Raw genomic sequence first — 22,941 nt, 5'->3', positions numbered from 1 at the left:
CACACAAGTAATAAATTAAATATGACAGCTTTCACTTTTGTTAAGGCATTCATAAATACATCTATTCTCATTCTGTATTTCTGAAAAAAAATGCAGGATTATATGGCTGATCATGACCCTCAATATCTGATAGAGCTGGATGGAAACAGAAAACCCAGTGAGCTCTTTATGGTAAGAAGTTGTGTTCAAGCATTTTAGGGTTCAGTATTACATTTTTAACAATGTGTTTGCATATGGCATGCTTGCCTTCATTGTAGAGGAGCACTTACATATTCAATCACGTGTGATATTTTTGTTTAAATACCGAAAGCTATATGCATTACTTTAATGATTTCCCCCATTTCAAGATGGATTTTCCAAATACTTTTGATGCAAAAATGGGAGGGGTAGGGCAAATTCTCTCCATGAAAGGTGTATTGCCAGAACAAGTAAATTGGTAAATTTGTTTATTATTGTCACAAGTAGCAAGGTACAATGGAAAAACTTTGTTTTGCATGCCATTCACACAGATTATTTCATTACAACAGTGCATTGCGGGAGTACAAGGGAAAGCAATTGTAGAATAAAGTGTTATGGCTACAGAGGAAGTGCAGTGTAGGTAGACAATAAGGTGCAAGGCCAAATCGAGGTAGATTGTGAGGTCAGAAGTACATCTAGGGGACTGTTCAATACTCTTATACCTGCGGGATAGAAGCTGTCCTTGAGCCTGGTGGTACGTGCTTTCAGGCTTTTGTATTTTCTGCCCAGTGGGAGGAGGGAGAAGAGAGAATGTCTAGGGTGGGTGGTGTCTTTGATTATGTTGGCTGCTTTACCGAAGCAGCGAGAAGTGTAGACAGAGTCCATGGAGGAGAGGCCGGTTTCTGTGATGTGCTGAGCTAACTCCACAACTCTCTGTAGTTTCTTGCAGTCTCAGGCAGAACAGTTGCAATATCAAGCCATGATGCATCCAGATAGAATGCTTTCTATAGTGCATCAATAAAAATTAGTGAGGATCAAAGGAGACATGCCAAATTTGGGTGTCTTTACTGTCTAGATGCTCCAGAAATGAGTGTTGGGCCAAGGAGACAGAGTTTTTGGTGGTAGGTGAATTGCAATGGTTCAAGGTTGTCTGGGAGGCTGGAGTTGATGTGTGCCATGTCCAGCCTCTTGAAGCACTTCATGATGGTGGATGTCAGAGCCACTGAGCAGTGATCATTAAGGCACGTTACCTTATTTTTCTTAGATACCGGGATGATGATGGTCTTCTTAAAGCAGGTGGGAACCTCAGATTGAAGTAGAGAGAGGTTAAAAATGTCTGCAAATACCAAGTAGAGCATTAATGCCGAGTACTTTTGTGTGTTTACTTGAACCATGTTTTGAAACAGGAATTAAGTTAAAATATAGAGAATGCTGATAACACTCAGTAGGTTAGGCAGCACCTATGGAGAGAAAATTAGTCCATGATTTACAATGACCAGAACATTAAGGAAGTGGAAATGTTTCCTGAAATGTTAACATTCTTCTCTCTGGCCTCTTATAATTTCTAGATCATTTCACTGGGAATCATCAGTACGACGTCAATTATCTCAATTTTTCTACTTCACTCATTTGCTTCCTCCTTCTGAATTTGCTGAGTCTTCTCTCTCAAGCTCAGCCCTGGCATTGTTATAGAACCTGCTGAAGAGAGTGGAGTAATTGTTCTGCAGAAAACCAACCTTTACCCAGCAGAGAATAAATGCCAGGCTTTTGACAAGCATTTTATCTCTATGACTCATTGCAGTGATGGTACTAACATCACTTCTTTTGCAGATCAACCCTCCACAGCCTCCAACCACATTGCTCCCCTAACCTTTCAAAGCCTACCTCTATCTTCCTCATTGTTCCTGCACCATGAAGCTACTTTTTTTTTACTTTGGCTATATTTTCCACTTGTCTAGTCTCTCACTGCCTATAACCATGTTCTTCAAATGATGTCCGACACTCCGGAAGTGTCCAGCCCTAACTAGTTGCGTTCACTGCAAATGTTCAGTCCCTCCAGTATTAACAGCTTGTATTTATACAGCAGCTATGATTTTGTGGAAGGTCTTAAGAAACTTCACAGGAGCGCTGTCAAATAGAATTTGACACCAAGATGTTAAAAGTGTTAGTAACAGCATTAATCACAGCGCTAGGGTCAGGGAGAGGCAGAAGGAAGGACGTATTGGGAAATTTGATATTCACCTACTATAATGAAAGGTCATTGATCTGTTATGTTAACTCTATTTCTCTTTCCACAGATGCTGGCTGATGTGATGAGCATCTCCAGCATTTTCTATTTTTATTTCAGATTTCCAGAATCCCCAGTTGGTTTCTGTTTCTGTTTACATCAGGCATTACATGTGCCTCCTGGAAATGTGTATTGGCAATCAAGATATTTTTTTTCCTCATGGTCCACAAACACTAAACGTTGAGGGAGGGAAACCTTTCCAGTTGAGGAACAGATTTGGATCATTACTTCTTTGGCCATACCACTTATGACAGATGACTAATTATTTGAACAAAGAGTTAGATTTTCAGGATTAACATAAAAGAGGGAAGAGAAGTATAAGGATGGAAAAGATTGGGACTAGGATTTTCATGTGGCCAGGATTGGAGGAGTGCAAGTACCTCAAATGTTTGCAGTTGTATACAGAGATAGGGGTGAAGTCATGGAGGAACTTGAAAATCACATTGAGAAGTGTATCAGCAAGCACAGGGACATTTGATAAACAGTTCCTGATGTGACACTGATAACCAGTTAACTGAAGTACACAGAGGGTGGATTGAAGAAAACTGGTTAGTAGTGCAATGGAATAATCAAATCTAAGGTAGAATCAGAGGTCGAGTTGTATTTGGCATGTGATATTCTGGTTTCAGACATGCACTCATGATGTCAATATTTGTGCAACACCCATTTCCATTCTTACCAACATAAATTGAGTTTTAGAGTGCAACCTATGATCGTCATTGAACAATCAGTCAAAGTTGAGTTTATTGTCATATGCACAAGTACATGTCTGCACAGGTGCAATGAAAAACTTACTTGCAGCAGCAGAACAGGCACGTAGCTCTGATATAAGCAGTGCTCACAAGAAAAACATAAATTATACACAATTTTTACAATGACAGTACAACTCGGAGTACATTATGCTACTTTATTGCATTTATCATACGTAAAGCGGCACAGTAGCGTAGCGGTTAGTGCGATGCTATTACAGCACCAGCGATCAGGGTTCGGTTCCCGTCGCTGTCTGTAAGGAGTTTGTATATTCTCCTGTGTCTGCATGGGTTTCCTCCGGGTGCTCTGGTTTCCTCCCACATTCTAAAGACGTATGGGTAGGTTAATATGGGTTAAGGGCGGCGCGGGCTCGTTGGGCCGGAAGGGCCTGTTACCGCACTGTAAATAAAATTTAAAAATTTTTTTAAAAAAATTTAAAGGGACACCCTGCTGACATATGAGATTTCACCAGACAGCTTCAGAAGTCACAGCAATTTGCACAAGTGTTTTCCAAAGTTTACAGAGTATGTTGTTACCATTGTTGAATGTTTACACTTGCATTTAGCTGCTGACATACTCATTTAATGTTTGACTCAGCAATGGCAGCAATCCATTAGGGGAGACTTCAGTATGCCAATGCATGGCGGATTATGAACATTGATGATGGAGGCAAGGATATGTCCACTTACTAAGATCCTGCTCCTAGAGAGTACTCAGAGATACGACATCCCACTTTCGCCCCTCTGATGAACAACCCACTTGAAGCTCAGCTCTACCAAGGCGATGACCAATGAAATATTTGAAATGCTCTGGAAGATCTTTGGCCACAATGTCGTTCTCTTTTCGACAGTTCTCTTTTTGGAACTCAAAGTCATATTGACTCTCAACTTCCTCAACAAGGATCTTTCCAAGTGGCCAAAACAGATCTTTATGATGTACTACTACAGAACTAGAGGGGCCATAGAGGCACTGTATTCACAAAAATATTATTTTATTTACTGTGATTTCAGTGAGGAACAGGTGACATCTCAGGTTTGCAGTATTTACATGAGTTTAGGTTGCCATCAGGCCTTCCATTGATAACTCAAATCATTTCTACTGCTTTAATTTCCTGGTGGCAATGGATAATGAGAAGAATTTCCTGATGGTCAATGCCATTTTTTCGGTGAGGGATATTGGAGCAGTCCGTAGAGCTGCTGCTTCACGGCTACAGCTATCTTGGTTCAATCCTTATCTCTGGTGCTGTCTGTGTAGAGTTCTCCCTGATACCCCATGGGTTGGTGGAGAAGCCTGTGTGGTCCTGAGATCCCGAGAGTGATGCCGTCTGGAGCTATGTTCCTGGTAGGGTCACCCATGGCGGTAAGGTCGATGGTGAGGTCCCTGACAAAGAACAATCCAACCAAGGCCTCAATGGTGGAACAGGCGGACGAAGTTACTTCGAACTCAACGGCTGTGAAGGTGGATGAAGGCTGCGACAAATCCATCAGCTCCAATCATCATGGTTTCCATGCCATTGGAATCGGTTGATTTGTGAAGTATCGTGTGCTTTTTGTAGTGCAACATCAATTACATGTTAAACAAATACACGCACAGGCGTCTTTGCTCTGTAGGCTACTTCTCAAGTCAGCAATCAGGGGAGGGCGATGGGAGCAGGCAAAGTGATGGCTGGAAGCTCCTAGTCACGAACTGGCATGAAAGCGGTGAATACTTGATTCAGTCGCTCAACTTTTGGACAGAAGCAGGAAAGTTGTTTGGTAGCAGTATTCACGTCTGAGCAGCCCTATTTAGGATCCACTCATCTCACCCTGAAATAGGAAGGGGCTAGAAAAGGTGCCCTAAAAATAGTCTGCTTCACCCCACCCTGTCTGGAAAGCCAAGTCCAGAGGGATCACCATCATGCGGTCGAAAAACATCAAGAAGTGAAACTATGAAATTTGGAACCTGGAATATACGAACTCTGATGGATAACCCAAACTCAGACCAACCAGAGAGAAGAACTGCCTTTGTTGCCCAGGAACTTCAAAAATTCAACTTTGACATTGTTGCTCTGAGTGAGACCCACAGAGCTGGAGAAGGGCAACTAAAGGAAGAGCAAGGTCAATACACCTTTTTTTGGAAAGGACTTGTTCCTAAACAACCGAGAATCCATGGAGTAGGTTTTGCCATCCGAAACAGCCTACCTCAGAAGCTGACAGAGCAACCACTAGGAATCAATGAATGTCTCATGACTCTGTGAATCCAGCTCATCAAGAACCAACATGCCACCATCATCAGCGCCTATGCTCCAACTCTGGATGCTGAAGATGAAGTAAAGATGAACTTCTATGCCCAACTTGACGACGTCCTTTCCTCTGTTCCCAATAATGACAAGATCATTCTCTCGGGAGACTTCAACGCTAGAGTCGGGAAAGATCATAGGCTCTGGACTGGACTAATAAGCAAGGAAGGAGTTGGCAAGGTCAACGCCAATGGAACATTCCTCCTCACCAAATGTGCTGAACACAACTTGGTGATTACAAACACCCTATTTCGCCAGAAAAACAGGCACAAAGTCTCCTGGCAGCATCCACGCTCCAAACACTGGCACCTCATCGACTACATCATCGTATGATCTCGGGACCAACAAGATGTACTGATAACAAGGGCTGTTATTGGAGCAGATGAGTGCTGGACAGACCATCGACTCATCTCGTCCACCATGAGAATGAAGATTTGGCCCAAAAGGAGGCACCAAAATCAGAACACTATTAAGAAATTCAATGTTGACATCCTTCAAGACATCAACCATATACTGAAGTTCCAGCAAAATCTTCAAGAACAACTGCCTCAACAACTCCCACTATCTGTAGAAGAACACTGGAATAAATTGAAGAATGCTATCATTACCTCCTGCAAGGAAACAATTGGGTTCAAGACAAAAAAACATCAGGATTGGTTTGATGATAACGGTAAACTACTCCAACAACTCATCGACGAAAAGAGAAACACTTTCATCACTTTACAAAGTGACCAACAATTGGCTACTAAAAGGAAACGCTATCAGGAATGCAAGGCTGCATCCAGAAGAGCACCTGAAACCTGAAAAACCAATAGTGGAGGAAGAAAGCTCAGGAAATCCAACAACTAGCAGATGCCAACGACACTCGAAGCTTTTTTAATGCAACTAAAGCTATTTTTGGCCCATCCACTCACAGTCAAGCCCCTCTCAAAAGCAAAGATGGTTCAACCATCCTGAAGAGCAATGCTGTCATCAATTCTAGATGGAGGGAGCACTTTGAAGATCTTCTAAATAAAACCATCTTATTTGACAGGAATTTGATTAACAACATTCCAAGACAGCCCATTGATGACTCCCTGGGCAAAATACCAACACTTGAAGTCTAGGAAGCCATCAAAACCTTGAAAAACAACAAGGCCGCTGGACTCAATGGAATACCAGCCGAGGTCTACAAAACTGGAGGTAACCTGCTTCATTACCAACTGCATCAACTTCTCATCAAGATCTGGATAAATGAAGACTTACCAGCAGACTTTAGAGACTCAGCAATCGTTACCATTTACAAAAGGAAAGGTGATCGATCTGAATGCGGAAACTATCGTGGAATTTCCCTGTTAGCAGGAAATATCGTCACCCGCATCATGAGCAACTGGCTCAAGCCTTTAGCCGAGAAGATCCTTCCAGAGACACAAGCCAGTTTTAGACCATGATGTGGAGCAATCGACATGATCTTCAGAATGTGACAACTGCAAGAAAAATGTCATGAACAACTTCAACCTTTGTACATGGCATTCATCGACCTCACCAAAGCCTTTGACTTGGTATCAAGGGAACTTCTATGGGATGTCCTATCCACCAATGGATGCCCTGAGAAGTACATTCGAATCCTGAGACTCCTCCATGATGGCATGCTTGCCACAGTCATGGTCAGCAACAGTAACTGTGAGCCTTTTCAAGTCAAATCAGGAGTAAAACAGGGATGTGTGATTGCCCCAACTTTGTTCACCATCTTCATTGCGACAATCATCCACATCATCAAGAACGATCTACCCCCAGGAATCAAAATTGTCTACAGAACAGATGGCAGACTTTTCAATCTTGCCCGTCTCAAGTCCAAAAACAAGACATCCACGAGTTCCCTCATCGAATTCCAATATGCAGACGACAACTGTGTTGCAGCTCTCAAAAAATCACCTACAACAGATTCTGACTGCCTTCAACCGTGTGTACACGAAACTTAGACTTATCATCAATTCCAAGAAGACTCAGATCATCTACCAACCGTGACCAACTGAGACAAATCGGATAGAACCATCAATTCAACTTGGCGAAACAACCCTGGAAAATGTGGACCACTTCCATATCTTGGAAGTCACCTCTCCTCCAATGTCGATCTTAATGACGAGATCCAACATCGTCTTAAGTGCGCTGGAACAGCTTTTGGACGTCTCCGATCGTGACATCCGAACAGACACTAAAGTGTTAGAATACAAAGCAGTGGTGATCCTAACGCTCCTATATGCATCAGAAAGTTGGACAACATACCGATGACATCTGAAAAGTTCCATCAATGCTGTCTTCGAAATATCTTAAGTATCAGCTGGGAAGATAGAAGAACCAACATCAGCATGCTAAATGAAGCAAAAACATGCTAAATGAAGCAAAAACAATGAGCATTGAAGCCTATGTTATCAAGAACCAACTAAGATGAAGCGGTCATGTTGTTTGGATGAAAGACGAACATCTGCCGAAACAAATCTACTCCCAGCTTAAAGTAGGCAAACGTAAAAGAGGCGAACAACAGAAGAGATTCAAAGACGTCTTAAAAGTCAACATGAAGAAATGTAACATCGACATCAACAATTGGGAAACCAATGCCAAGGACAGGAAACTCTGGCAAACCATCATCCGAGAAGGAACAGCAACTTTTGAAGCCAACAGATGTGCAGAATTAGAGGAAAAGAGAAGAAAATGGAAAGAGAGGCAGCAACAACCAAAGCCCGATCTGCCATCTGGAACTACCTGTCCTGAATGTGGAAGAACTTTCAGAGCCAAGGTTGGACTCAAAGCCATTTGAGAGCCCATAAATAGATCAACGGAATGAAGACCACCATCCTCGACCTCGAGGGATAGCCACGACTACGACCCCATGGGTTTTCCCAAGGTTCTCCAGTTTCCTTGCACTACCCAAAGAAGTACAGATTGGTAGGTTGATTGACTGCTGCACATTTCTGCTATTATGTAGGTGAGTAGTAGAATCTGAGGGGAATTGATGGGAATACAGGAAGAATAAAATGGGATTAGTGTAACTGGCTGCTTGATGGTTGAGTCTGCAGAAGGATTTGTACAGGTTGGGAGAGTGGGCAAAGAAGTGGCAGATGGAATACAGCACAGGGAAGTGTGGGATTATGCACTTCGGTAGGAAGAATAAAGGTGTAGACTATTTTTAAATGTGGAGAGAATTCCGAAATAAGAGGTACAAAGGGACTTGAGGGTCCTGGTTCAGGATTCCCTCAAGGTTAACTTACAGGTTGAGTCAGTAGTAAAGAAAGAAAATGCAATGTTATCATTCATTTTGAGAGGACTAGAGTATAAAAGCAAGGATTTACTGCTGAGACTTTATAAGGCATTGGTCAGACCACATTTGGAATATGATCCCAGGAGTGAAAGGCTTAACATATGCGGAGCATTTGATGTCTCTGGGCCTGTACTCGATGGAGTTCAGAAGGATGAGGGGGAATCTCATTGAAACCTACCAGATACTGAGAGGCCTGGATAGAGTGGATGTGGAGAGGATGTTTCCATTAGCAGGAGAGTCTAGGATCCAAGGGCACAGCCTCAGAATAAAGGGACATAACTGAAATGAGGAGTTTTTTCAGCTAGAGGGTGGTGAATCTGTGGAATTTATTGTCACAAAGGGCTGTGGAGGACAAGCCATTGGGTGTATTGATGACTGGTTCAGAGATTGATAGGTTCTTGACTGGTAAGGGGGTTAAGGGCTACAGGGAGAAGGTTGGAGAATGAGGTTAAAAAAATCAGCCATGATTAAATGGTAGAGCATACTCAATGGGCCAAATAGCCTAATTCTGCTCCTATATCTAATGGTCTTTATGGACATGAACCCAGTGGGCTGAAGGACCTGTTTCCATGTCGCATGATTTTATGACATTTTCCACAGCCAACACTGCTCAGAGGGATGGCTCCTGGCGGACAAAACCCACCCTCTTCATCCCTGGCTCTTCATATCAATGCAATCTCCAACCACATTAGCTGAGTGGAGAAACAACAGTCTGCATGTGTGAGGTTAGCAGTTGATCTGTTGAAGATGAGGTTCCATTTCTTTTCATTATTCTGGAAACCATTTCAGTATATGCCTGCCAGGGTCAGAGACTAAGAACAGTACTCCATGCTGCATAACCTAACCAACAGAATTTAGCAGCCAGAAAGAGCAACATACAAACCTGGAGCTTGAGGGACAAAAGGAGCAGGCTGAAGAGAAGCAGAAGCAAGGGGAGTAGGATGATGAGGAAGGCTACCAGGGGTATTCCCACCAGTACACCTCTCTATCAGAGAGACATTGACCATAGAGGCTGTAAAGAACTCCCTGATAGATGCTTTTCACAAGAAGCCAGCTGAATCACATTCCTTATTTACACAATAATCATTAACATCATCATAATTCAGTAATTATCAGCTGAGAAACTCTGGATATGATATAGTAATCTCTCACATCCCCCTTCATGGCCATCTGCTCTAATCGTAACACATCATTAAATTAATTCCTATTCCAATCACAAAAATGGCTTGATTGCAAATCTTTTCAGGATGTGCAGTTCACCTTAACATATCTTAAAGAGACCTGAAATGTATTTTTACATTTCTAAAATGACTAAGCATCCTATTACTTGGTAATTGGTTAATTATTGTCACATGTACAATAAATTTTTCACATGAAAAATTTTGTTTTGCATGCCATTCATAAAGATCATCTCATCACATCAGAACATCAAGGTAGTCCAAGGGAAAATAAGTAACAGAATGCGGAATATAGTGTTACAGTTGCAGGGAAAGTGCAGTGCATGCAGACAATAACATTTGAGGCCATGATGAGGTAGTTTGTGAGGTCAAGAGTCCATCTTATCAAACAAAGGGTCTGTTTAATAGTATTATAACAGTGGGATAGAAGCTGTCCTTTAATCCTATTAAAGGAGACAGCCAGAGCCGACACCTGCCAAATTCTCTCTATAGTATTCCTAGCTGTTCTTCTGGACCCCATAGCACACGGGACTTTCCTGTGGGCTGTGTCTTTTTGATGGTGACTTCTGAGTCTATCTCACAACCTTTCTCTCCTTAGCAGCCATATTGTGAGTTGCTGATGCCTCGCTGTCATGGGCTTTAATGGTTTTAACCAAATAGTTCTCCCTTGACACATTTGGGCTGTAAACTATCCTAATGCCTTTTAAAGCATCTCTTTATCTTATGAGGACTCTGTTGGCCATTAGTGCAAAATGGAATGATGAATTAGCATGTCAGAACATCAGGGAGATCTTCAGAATGGTGCCATACGAATTGTCTGTCTCAAAAATTAGCTGATATCTTAGTGCAATTTTCCATTCAAAAGATATATCTCATATAATGTTGCACTACCTCAGTACGGCATTGAAATGTTAGTCTTCATATTTTGTTTAGATCTTTGGAGCTGGACTTGGTCCTGAGTCAGAGTCACGAATGTGTGGGGTTACAGCTTAACCCTGAGAATTCTTGGTAAATTTAGGGAAGCTTATCCCTGGACGAATAGCTTTTAGAATAGCTCAACCAGGAGGCTGGAGAGCATGAATAAAACAACTCCAGATGCCTGGAATACTTCTACTCTGCATTAATAGTCTAAAATTAATTAAATATAACACTAAAATTAGAGGTTTTGTCCTGCCACCCATTTTTCTCTGATTCTCTGTACAATGTGATTTTCTCTTTTTAGAAATAATTGTAAATAGTACTTTGTGTTTGAATGAATTTCTCCTATTTTAAACAGTCTTTTTCATTCAAGTTAGCAATTTTTTGTAGAGGTTTACATTTTTAAATAGCATCTTTTGAAGTTTTTTGAAAAATTTCTTTAAGTTTAAGTAAATTCCCAACCTTGTATTCATACATATTTAAAGCAGAGTGCATTCGTAAAGCACGCTTCTCACCGCAGCCATTTTTTGAGTATTTATGAAGGTGTTTTACTGCAAGTTCATTGTATTCAGAATGTTACTTTTAAGTGTATATTTTGTTTCAATGCTTTCCTTTCCTTTGCCTTTTAGTCATTAATGTATAAATTGGAATTTATGGGTCTACAACCAACAGCTACAGCACAACTTCTTCATGATGATGAGGAAGAAGAAATACCAGAGGAAACTGAGGATGTGAGTAATCCTGTCAGGAAAAAAAAAGACTTTTTTCTAAAATCTGAATATTTTTTAATGTGTTTTTCACTTTATTTTTGAAATCCTTAAATCTTTTCATACCACTGTTCACACATCAATAGCCTGTTGACAATGGAGAAACTATAGCAAGCTGGTAACCAAAACATGAGACCATACATTGACACAAAAAATTTCATAACTCAGTATAAAGATGACCAGAAAAACACAAAGGGGCAGTTTATTTTTTTGTCTGTGTGATAGGTTGGTATCACGTTTAAAAAAAAGTTAATGCAGAAACATGTTTTGATTAATTGGTCAATATTCCTTTCAGAGATACATTTATCCAAGATTTTCTTGATAGAGTATGGCCCCTTGCACTTGCTCCATCATTTAAAAAGATCATGACTGATCTTCCCATTTCAGTCCTGAGTGACTGATCCCTTCTTTTGAGATTGCGATTCCTGGTTCTAGACACCTAATATCTTTGCACCTGCCCTATCAAGTCCCATGAGAATTTTCTCCATTTCAATGAGATCCTCTCTAATTCCTCTAATGCGTATAGACCCAGTCTGCTTAACCTCTCTTCAAAGGACAATCCCACATTCCCCCACACCATCCATCCCAGGAATCAAACTGATAAAGAGAGCGAAACAAAGGACTGCAGATGCTGGAATCTAGATGTGTTTTTCTCCACAGATGCTGCCTGGCCTACTGAGTTCCTCCAGCATCATAGTGTTTTTCATCAAACTGATGAACCATTTGTTGCATTCTCTCCATTGCAAGTAAATCATTCCTTTGGAAGGAAGCTCAGATCTATACACCTATAGTATATAATAACAATAAGATATATTTTCCCTTGTGCTCAAATCATCTTACAATAAAGGCCAACAGTTTGCCTTTCTAATTGTTTGCTATCCCTGCACATTAATTTCCAGTTATATGTGTACTTGATCCCTTCATCCAAATCATTGATGTAGATTGGGGTCACATCCATTTATTTCTACATGTACATTTACTTCATCTATTTTATTACAAATGCTGTGTGCATTCAGATAAAGAGCCTTGATTTTTCCATATATTCTCTGACAAGAGGTGCATTCTTGTTCCCTGTCCCTTTCTAACAGACTCTGGTTATCTTTACACATCTCACTATGCTGCACTATTGCCTTGTCCTTTCTCTTTAACGTTATAAATTACCCTCATCTGAACCTTTCATCGCCATTCAACTATTTAGCTTACAGCCTTAGCAACAGACCTAGTTTGTTTGATTCACTGGCACACTGATCCCAGTTCAGTTTAAGTGAAATCTATTCCACTGGAACAATTTCTTTCTCTCCTAGTACTGATGCCACTGCCCCATGAATTGAATTCCTTTTATCCCATACCAATCTTTGCACCATGGATTCATCTCTCTGATCTTATTGACCCTGTGCTAATTCACACATAGCTCAGGCAGTAAACAAGAGATATTAAAATTGTGGTTCTGTTCTTAAATTTGATCTCTAGTTGCTCATCCTTCTTCAGCAGAACCTTGTTTGTTCTGTTATCGGTTCCCACATGGATCAGCACAAGATCTTTCCCCGCCATATTTGTGGAGATATAGACTGTGCCACACTCAGGGCACTTTCATCAACTTGTGTGGCTCTGCTGTCAGGCTAATGTCTTAAATTTAGAAAAGGTCTAGCAGCTCAAAACTGTACACCTATAAGAATTGCAGAAAATCAGCAGCAGAATTGTAATTTTGCAAGTCAATAGCTCAGCCTATTCCTCACTGTTAACATCAAGGCAAGGAACAATTCTGATTCAAAAAGGAATTGTAGATGAGAGTTCCAGGCGCAGCATTCAAACTGAAAATGAGATATAACAGGGATGTTAAATAGCATATTAAATACCAAAAGCAGTATGCAAATTGGTGAAGTTAAGTGATTTCACAAGTAACTGAGAGATCCTTAACCAGCCATGAATGATAGTGGTCAATTAAATAACTGGTGAGAGTAGTATGCTCCATGGGAGTCCACAAACTGCGCAGAACTCAGCATGTGACTGGAGAAAAAGAAAGCTGAGGTATTAACAACATCATTAGCCAGAAGAACATTAGATCATAAGAAATAAGAGCAGCATTATGCCACTTGCTCCTTCAAGCTTGCTTTGCCATCAAGATAGTGGCTGATCTTCTATCTCAATCCATTTTCCTGCATTATTCCCACATCACTTGATTTCTTGATATCCGGAAAACTATTGATCATTATCTTGAATGAGCCTCCACTGCCTCTGGGGTAGAGAATTCAAAGATTCAAGTAGAGTTTATTGTCACATGCACAAGTACAATTAAAACTTAGTTGCAGCAGCATCACAGACACATAGTATAGATTCCTCAGCTCTGCATGAAGAAATTTCTCCTCACCTCAGTTAATGGCCTTTCCTTCATCCTTGGTCTAGACTCCTCAACCAGGGAAATGTGTTACATGCCTCTTGAGCTTATAAGAATTTTGGAAGTTTTAATAAGATATTTTCTCATTCTTCAATGCAGTGGAGAATACAGGTTTAGTCCCACAGGCGGAGTAATAAGATAAGATATCTTTATTAGTCACATGTACATCAAAACACAGTGAAGTGCATCCTTTTTTGCATAAAGTGTTCTGGGGGCAGCCCGCAAGTGTTGCCACGCTTCTGGCACCAACGTAGCATGCCTGCAACTTCCTAACCCGTATGTCTTTGGAATGTGGGAGGAAACTGGAACACCCGGAGGAAACCCACGCAGACACGGGGAGAATGCGCAAATTCCTTACAGACAGCGGCCGGAATTGAACCCGGGTTGCTGGCGCTGTAATAGCGTTACATTAACCGCTACACTACTTCACATTTTCCACATTCTGTTGAATCTGCCATACTTTTACCCACTTATTGATCTTGTCTATATCCCATTTAAGACTCCTTACATCCTCCACTGTACTCAGAATCCCATCTAGTTTGTATCATAAGAAAACTTTAAAATGTTATACAGAACAGAAACAGGCCTTTCAGCTCAACTCGTCCATGCTGACCAAGTTACCTACCTGAGTTAATCCCATTTGCAAGCATTTGGCCCATATCCCTCTAAACATTTCCTATCCATTTCCAAACGTACTTTAAACATTGCAATTGTACCTGCATCTACCACTTCCTCTGGCTGCTTGTTCAACATACCAATTATTCTCTGTGTAGAAAAAGTTGTACCTCAGGTCCCCTTTAATTCTTTTCCCTCTCACCTTAAATCTAGTAAATGACTCTATTTATCTTTCAATGACTACAATAGTGTGTCAATGTGCTGTCATTTTCAGCTCTCTGGTGGCTTTTCGTGATTATTGAAAAACACTTTAACTGTTATTTTCACAATAGTCATCGTAATTGCTAATTTGCTACAAACTGATGTATTATTCCTTGAACTTAATTCTTAAGATTTTAATATCTCTTGTATATATCTGTTTGTCTATTGGCTTTTGGGTTAGCCACTGGGTGAGTGAATTCCAGATATTGGAAGGACACCAGCATTAACTTAGCTGGATAGTAACTGGGAAGTTCATTGCTTTCTTTCCATGGTTTTGTCCGTTAAAAAATAACCTTGGCATTACTTGTTCTTTCTGTTCCTTTTTCTGCTCTTATTAGGAATCTGAAATAAAATTAGTTTGATTGCTGCACCAACCAAGTTGCCCATTGTGTTCTGTTTCTCTCTCAGTCTGCGTCCTTTCCACAGTTTCCATCAAGTTATAAGCATGCAACTTGCTTTTTTTTTGTTCCTGGAGATGTTAAATATTGATCTTTGGTGACCTTGTCAGCCTAATGTTAAATATTGACCTTTGTATACCTGAACTGAATGCCACAAAAACTCTTAGTGCCATTGATGTCCAGCATAAACTGTTTATAAGCATATTTGCATATCTTGCTTCCAAAGCTCCGTGCATTCAGCATTTCATTCTACTTGGATATTGATTATTGGTATGACTGTTGAACACTCTAAAAACTAAAATAAAAATTAAATTTTTACTGGAGTTTTGCATCATAAGAACTTAGATTTAAACAACCAACAATTTTAGATACTTCATTTGAATATGATTTTTCTGTCCAGAACTGAAATGGCAAATCTGTATGAATCTGCTTATGTGCATGCCCAGACAGGAATGGTTCATATATGTTTACATTGAACATGATGGTTTCTGAGGATATGAACTGGTCAACTAAGCTCCAAAAACACTGACTGCATTTTGTAAAGGAATAAAAGTGATCGTGCGATGCCCACATCTGAAACAGGTTTTAGGCTCTTTACGAATTCAAAAATGAGGTTGTCTGAGGTTCCCGTTATGACATTGGTTTGGTAGAACTTAGAGCCTCCGACTGCTCACAAGATAGATTCTTAAAATACTCTTGAATGAGAGGTCAGAAGGAGCAAAAGTGCCCTCCTGGATCTTCCCCACCCTACATTTAGAGAATAACGGCCACTCCATTTGTTCTGCCACAACCCACTCTCTCCCTGCTTATTCCTGAACCCCCATCCTTCAGTCCCCTTGGACTCCAGACTCTTACTCTGGTGTCTTTTCATGAGTATCAGTACTTCATTGTGTTAAAGCCAGCATTAAATCTATTCTACTTTAACAGGAAAATATTGCACCATTTAAAAATATCTTTTTTACTCAAACAGGATGATCTGTTCCGAGCTGTTGCAGCTTTGAAACGTACAGCACCGGGATATCGTTGGCGTAGAAGCAAGTGGGGTCGAATATGTCCCGTGTCTTTATTTAATGGGAATTTTGTTTTGGGCAAATCACAGTTTGCTGCTAGGTATAATTTTAGGAAAAAATTCCTTTTCTGTTTATGAAATGATTGTTACATAATTTAAAGCCTCAAAATGTCTTTTTAAATGGATTTTCTTGTTAGCTTCATAAATCATCCAACAAGTTATTTATGACAGACTATTATATAGAGAAATAGACAGGGTGGATATATGGAAAATGTTTCACCTGGCCGAGGAGTTCAGAATTATGCATCAATGTCTCAAGATGTGTGAGGCTCATTAGCAATGAAATTAGAAGAAATTTCTTCACTCAGAGATTAATGAATCTTTGGAAACTATATACCCTAGAGTCAAGGAATATGAGGAAGGGGTAGGAATAAGGTGTTGAGGTAGAAGATCAGCGCTAATCTTTTTGAATCACACTTCAGGCTTGAGGGCTGAGTGGCTTACTCCTGCTTCTGAAGTCATAGAGCCATACAGCACAGGAACAGGTGCTTTGGCTCAATGTGTCCATGCCAATCAACAAATGTCCACCTATAGCAATCCCTTTTACCAGCACTTGGTCCATAACCTTCCATGCCTTGGCAATTCAAGTATTATTCTAGATTATTCTTAAATTTTGTAAAAGTATCTGCCTTCACCACACACTCACACAGTGCGTTCCAGATTCCAGGCACCCTTCTGGTTGAAAAAGTTCTTCCTCAGATCTCCTTCAAATCTCTTAACCCTTACCCTAAATCTATGCCCTCTAGATTTAAACTCCTCTGGTACAGGGTAATGTTTCCTACTATCTATGCCTCTCATGGAATTGTATACTGCTATCAGGAGTCCTCTCAAATGAAAACAAACTCAGTTTATCCAGTAATGCCTCATAACTGAGATGCTCCATCTCAGACAGTATCCTGGTGAAATATCTGCTGGAGCTAGAATCTCCTCTACACCCTCTCTAATGCAATCACATCTTTCCTATAGTGTGGTTACCAGGAGTGCACAAAGTAACTCCTACAATAGTCTTACCAATGTTTTACAGAGTTGTATCATAACCCCCTTGCTTTTATATTCTATGCCCTAGTTAATGAAGGCAAGCATCCTGTAGGCTGCCTTAAGACCTTATTTACTTGTGCTGCCACCTTCAAGGATCACAAAACATGCAGTGAGTCCCTTTTTTCTTCAACATCTCTAGAGCCCTATCATTCATTGTGAATGTCCTATCCTTGTATGTCCCAGTCTTTCAAAGTGCAACACCTTGCACTTATCAGGATTAAGTTCTAGTTACCATTATTCTGCCTATTTTGCCAGCTGATCTATATCATTCTGTGGTCAATGACTACCTTCTTCACTGTCCTATTTCTTATGTTCTTATCTCAAAGAAATTGATTTTATTAAACTTGACAGAATGATAAATATCTGTTTTGACAGTAGATCAGACTTAAGAAGGGTGTAAGGCAGGTGACATTAAATAACAGAAAGAATAAATTGAGCAGATGAAAATGAGTGGTAATGCGACAAAAGTCTGGAGATGTAAATGGGACAAGCAGAATCATTATTTGAAATTAAAAAAGGAAAACACTTTTTTTATTCTAAACATCTGAAATAAACCAGAAAATGCTAGTAATGCTCATTATCTGACAATGTTGAAGGTCCAGAAGACCGCAATGTGTCCTTGAAAACCAAGGTGATATTCCTCAAATATTTGTTGTGCTTTATTGTTGGAGATAAAGGGCAGAAGTGAAGATGGTATGGAATTACAAAGAAATTAGGAGGCCATAAAGAGGGCGTGAAATATCACTGGTGAACAAGGTTAAGGAACACCTCAAAATATTTTATAAGTATATTAAGGCAAGAGGATAACCAAGGAAACAATGCGGTGCCAAGGAACGAGTAGGGCCCATGTGTAACCAAATGGGTAATCTGTATGTGGTGCCAGAGGATGTAGATGAGGTCTTGAATGAAAACTTCTCACCTGTATTCACTAAGATGATGGACATTGTAGCTAGAGAATTCTGGGAAGTGATGGTGAAATTCTAGAACAACTTACCATTAGAAGATAACCAAAGTGCATTACCTCACTCTTGTCTGGATTAAGTTCCATTTGCCACCATTCCACCCAACTTTCCAGTTGACCTTTGTTCCAATGTAACCTTCTTCGCTGTCTACGACTCCACCCATTTTCGTGCCATCTGTAAACTTGCTAATCATACCACCTACATTCTCATCCAAGTCATTTACAGTGGCATGCAAAAGTTTGGGCACCCCTGGTTAAAATTTCTGTACGGTAGCGTAGCGGTTAGCGTGACGCTATTACAGCACCAGTGATTGGGGTTCGATTCCCGTTGCTGTCTGTAAGGAGTTTGTACATTCTCCCGTGTCTGCGTGGGTTTCCTCCAGGTGCTATGGTTTCCTCCCACATTCCAAAGATGTATGGGTAGGTTAATTTGGGTTTAAAATGGGCGGCGCGGACTCGTTGGGCCGGAAGGGCCTGTTACCACACTGTAAATAAAATTTAAATTTAAAAAAAATTTTTAAAAATTTAGAAGACGACCTGATTTCCAAAAGGCATAAAGTTAAAGATGACACATTTTAATATTTTAAGCAAGATTACTTTTTTATTTCCATCTATGATAGAAATAAAAAAGTAACAATACGGCAAGTATCACAGCTTGTAAATGCTTTCTGTAGCCAGCTAAGAGTCTTTCAATTCTTGTTTGGGGGATTTTTGCCCATTCTTCCTTGAAAAAGTCTTCTAGTTCTGTGAGATTCTTGGGCCGTCTTGCATGCACTACTCTTTTGAGGTCTATCCACAGATTTTCAATGATGTTTAGGTCGGGGGACTGTGAGGGCCATGGCAAAACCTTCAGCTTGTGCCTCTTGATGTAGTCCACTGTGGATTTTGAGGTATGTTTAGGATTGTTATCCTGTTGTAGAAGCCATCCTCTTTTCACCTTCAGCTTTTTTTTTACAGACGGTGTGATGTTTGCTTCCAGAATTTGCTGGTTATTAATTGAATTCATTCTTCCCTCTACCAGTGAAATGTTCCCCGTGCCACTGGCTGCAACACAAGCCCAAAGCATGATCGATCCACCCCCGTGCTTAACAGTTGGAGAGGTGTTCTTTTTATGAAATTCTGCACCTTTTTTTCTTCAAACATACCTTTGCTCATTGCGGCCAGAAAGTTCTATTTTAACTTCATCAGTCCACAGGACTTGTTTCCAAAATGCATCAGGCTAGTTTAGACGTTCCTCTGCAAACTTCTGATGCTGAATTTTGTGGTGAGGATGCAGGAAAGTTTGGAGAAAAGAGGGTGCAGAATTTCATGAAAAGAACACCTCTCCAACTGCTAAGCACGGGGCTGGATCGATCATGCTTTGGGCTTGTGTTGCAGCCAGTGGCACAGGGAACATTTCACTGGTAGAGGGAAGAAGGAATTCAATTAATAACCAGCAAATTCTGGAAGCAAACATCACACCCTCTGTAAAAAAAAAAGCTGAAGATGAAAAGAGAATGGCTTCTGAAACAGGGTAACGATCCAAAACACACCTCAAAATCCACAATAGACTACCTCAAGAGGCACAAGCTGAAGGTTTTGCCATGGCCCTCACTGTCCCCCGACCTAAACATCGAAAATCTGTGGATAGACCTCAAAAGAGCGGTGCATGCAAGATGGCCCAAGAATCTCACAGAACTAGAAGCCTTTTGCAAGGAAGAATGGGTGAAAATCCCCCAAACAAGAATTGAAAGACTCTTAGCTAGGAGCGTTACAAGCTGTGATATTTGCCAAAGTGGGTGTTACTAAGTATGACCATGGAGGGTGCCCAAACTTTTGCTTCAGGCACTTTTCCTTTTTTGTTATTCTGAAACTGTAAAAGATGGAAATAAAAAAAGTAATCTTACTTAAAATATTGAAGAAATGTGTCATCTTTAACTTTATGCCTTTTGGAAATCAGGTCATCTTTTACTCGCGTAGCTATTCACAGTAAAAGTAATTTTGACCAGTGGTGCCCAAACTTTTGCATGCTACTGTAAATATAGTACAGACCACAAAGACTCCAGCACTGATCCTTGCAGAACACAGACTTCCACTTAGAAAAGCACCCATCCACCACTACACTCTGCCTCTTATCAGCAAGCCAATTTTGGATTCAGTTTTCCAACACACCTTGGACTCCTTGTGCCTTAACCTTCTGGATCAACCTACCATACAGAACCTTGTCAAATGCCTTACTGAAGTCCATGTAAACCACATCTACTGCTCTGCCTTCATCAATTTTCAAAGTGAATTACTCAGTCAGATTTGTGAAACACTAACTTCTCCGCACAAAAGCATGCTGGCTCCTCCAAATTAATCCCTTCCTTTCCAAGTGAACATAAATCCTGTCCCTCAGAAATTTTCAATAACTTTCCTACCACTGATGTAAAGCTCACTGGCCTGCAGTTCCCAGGCTTATCCTTACTGCCCTTTTAAAACTAGGGGACAACATTAGCTATCCTCTCATCTTCTGGTACCTTCCTGTGTCTGAAAAAGAGGTGCAAAACTCTCTGTCAGAGCTCCAGTAATTTCCACATCCTGGGATAGATGCCATTGGACCCCAGGGATTTATCCACCCTAATGTGCTGCAGTATTTCTAGCAATTCCTTCTTTCTAGTACAGACTTGCTTCAGAATACTTGCATACCCCTCCCTTAACTCTCCATTATCCATGTTCTTCACCCAAGTGAAAACCCAATGAGGAGTCATTGAAGGGCATTGTGCAGCACTCCTGTAGGCAGTTCTGCTCTATTCTACTGCTGGTTTTCCTGTGCCATGATGTTTCTGGCTGACCTTTATAAATATAAATCAGGCTTCTAATTTTACTATGGAAGCCTGATATAGATGTTCTACAATAACCACAATGAAGTGTCTTTTTTTAAATATGCAATCACTCTCCAAGGTCATTTCCCCTTCTTCCTGTGGGCATTAATATCAAGGGCTTAAATTCAGTTTGATCATTCCCAGCTTATTGGATTTATTGAAGTATGCTGATTTTCATACTGTTGTGTATTATATATAGAAACTGATGACATTATATTTTTATCCTTCCAACCCTGTGGAGGAATTTAAAGCAAATTTCTCTCATTAACTGCATTTTATGTCCATTCAGTTTTAAGTTAAAGTATAACTCTAGTGTTTGTAACTTTTATCTATTTTGCAGTTTTCTGGACAAAATGTATTTCCTTTCATCTGAAGAAGCTTTGAAAAAGTTTCTTAACAATCCTCGACCCTACCTTCTTCCTCCCCAGCCTCACACAGCTTGTAAGATTGCAATACTAGGTCCAAAATCTGCAGGAAAAACCACTCTCTGTGAACTGATTGCACTCAGCTATGATGCAAAGGTAAGATAAATGCAGACCTCCATTCTACGGCATCCAATTAATTGGCATTATCCATTTATGCATTGATTTAGTTATAAATTTTGCTTTTAACGGTATTGACAGGAATGTCACAGAGTGGAAAGAAGGGAACTAATAGGTGAAATACATATTTGGATTTTCAAAAGGGTTCTACAAGGTGCTGCACAAAGGATTGCTTTGTATGATATGTGCACATATTACAGGTAATATATACAGCAGACTGTCCAAGCAGCAAGCTGGAACAAGGGGATCATTTTCAGGCACGCAACTCATAACCGAGTAGGGTGCCATAGGGACTGGTGATAGGACCATAGCTGCTAATTTAGAGAAAGAAGGTGAATGTACTGTAGCCACTTCGGTGGCCGATACCAAAGTAGGCAGGAAGGCAACCTGTGAGGAGGATACAAGCAGTTTACAGAGAGATAGTGATAAATTACTGGCAAGAAGTCGTCAATGGAATATAATGTGGGGGAAAAAGTGAAGTTGTTCATTTTGATGGAAAGAATGGTATAATAAATTTTTATTTTGCTCAAGAAAGACTATGGAAATCTTTAACACAGGGTGACTTGAGGATCCTCAGACATTAATCACAAAGCTGACATACAGATGTAGCAGGTAATTGAGACGGCTAATTAAATGCTGGGTTTCATTTGAAGAAAGTTAGAATGTAAAAGTAGGGAAGTCTTATTATAAGTACAAAGCATCGGTCAGACCACATCTTGACTATTATATTCACTTTAGGTCTCCTTATTAAAGGAAATTTATATTATCATCAGAGGCAGTTCAGAGAAGATTCAGTAGAATAGTTTCAAAGATGGCAAGATTGTCTCTTGAGGATAGCTGAACAGAATGGGTCTGTATTCATTGGGGTTTAGAAGAATGAGAAGCAAACATGTTGAAATATATAAGATTTTTAGGGAGCTGGACGGGGTAAATGTGGGAAGGATGTTTTCCCTCATCTTTCTTTCTTTATCTTTCTTTATTTGTCATTGTACTGTTGCAACAACAATACATCGAGATTACGATGGCACTCCCTTGCCTAATAAAAACCAAAACAATAAATTGATAAGAGCAATTATAACTATAAAATAAAACAAACATACTTACACAAATATAAAGTATATATAAAAAAAATGGCAGTGTGCAAATGAACCATGATAATAATCATAATAAAAATAATAATAGTCTCAGATAAGGGACACCCATTTGAGGATAAATTTTCTTAAAAAGCTTTGCAATTCCTTGCTCCAGAAAGCACTGGAAGCTGAATCCTTGAATGTATTCAAATCTGAGAGAAATAGATTTTTAATCTGTAGGGGAATCAAAGTACATGGAGATGTATGGTAGAGGGATGAAATCCATGCAGAAAGACAGGGAAGTAACACCGA

At 40.2% G+C, this 22,941-nt stretch overlaps 1 protein-coding gene across 1 annotated transcript in view; it reads left to right on the top strand.

Annotated features, from left to right (window-relative positions):
• The window catches only part of ak9 (adenylate kinase 9), a 137,864-nt gene that overhangs the window by 21,841 nt on the left and 93,082 nt on the right, over positions 1–22,941 (top strand). The window contains 4 exon segments of the mRNA XM_052025445.1: positions 97–171; positions 11,297–11,398; positions 16,074–16,213; positions 21,355–21,535. Coding sequence (XP_051881405.1) covers positions 97–171; positions 11,297–11,398; positions 16,074–16,213; positions 21,355–21,535 — 498 coding nt within the window.

The sequence above is a fragment of the Pristis pectinata genome, chromosome 10 (assembly GCF_009764475.1).
Source record: "Pristis pectinata isolate sPriPec2 chromosome 10, sPriPec2.1.pri, whole genome shotgun sequence".
NCBI classification, from domain to species: Eukaryota; Metazoa; Chordata; class Chondrichthyes; order Rhinopristiformes; family Pristidae; genus Pristis; species Pristis pectinata.
Note: the sequence above shows the minus strand (reverse complement) of the source record. Positions and strands in the feature narration are given on the sequence as shown.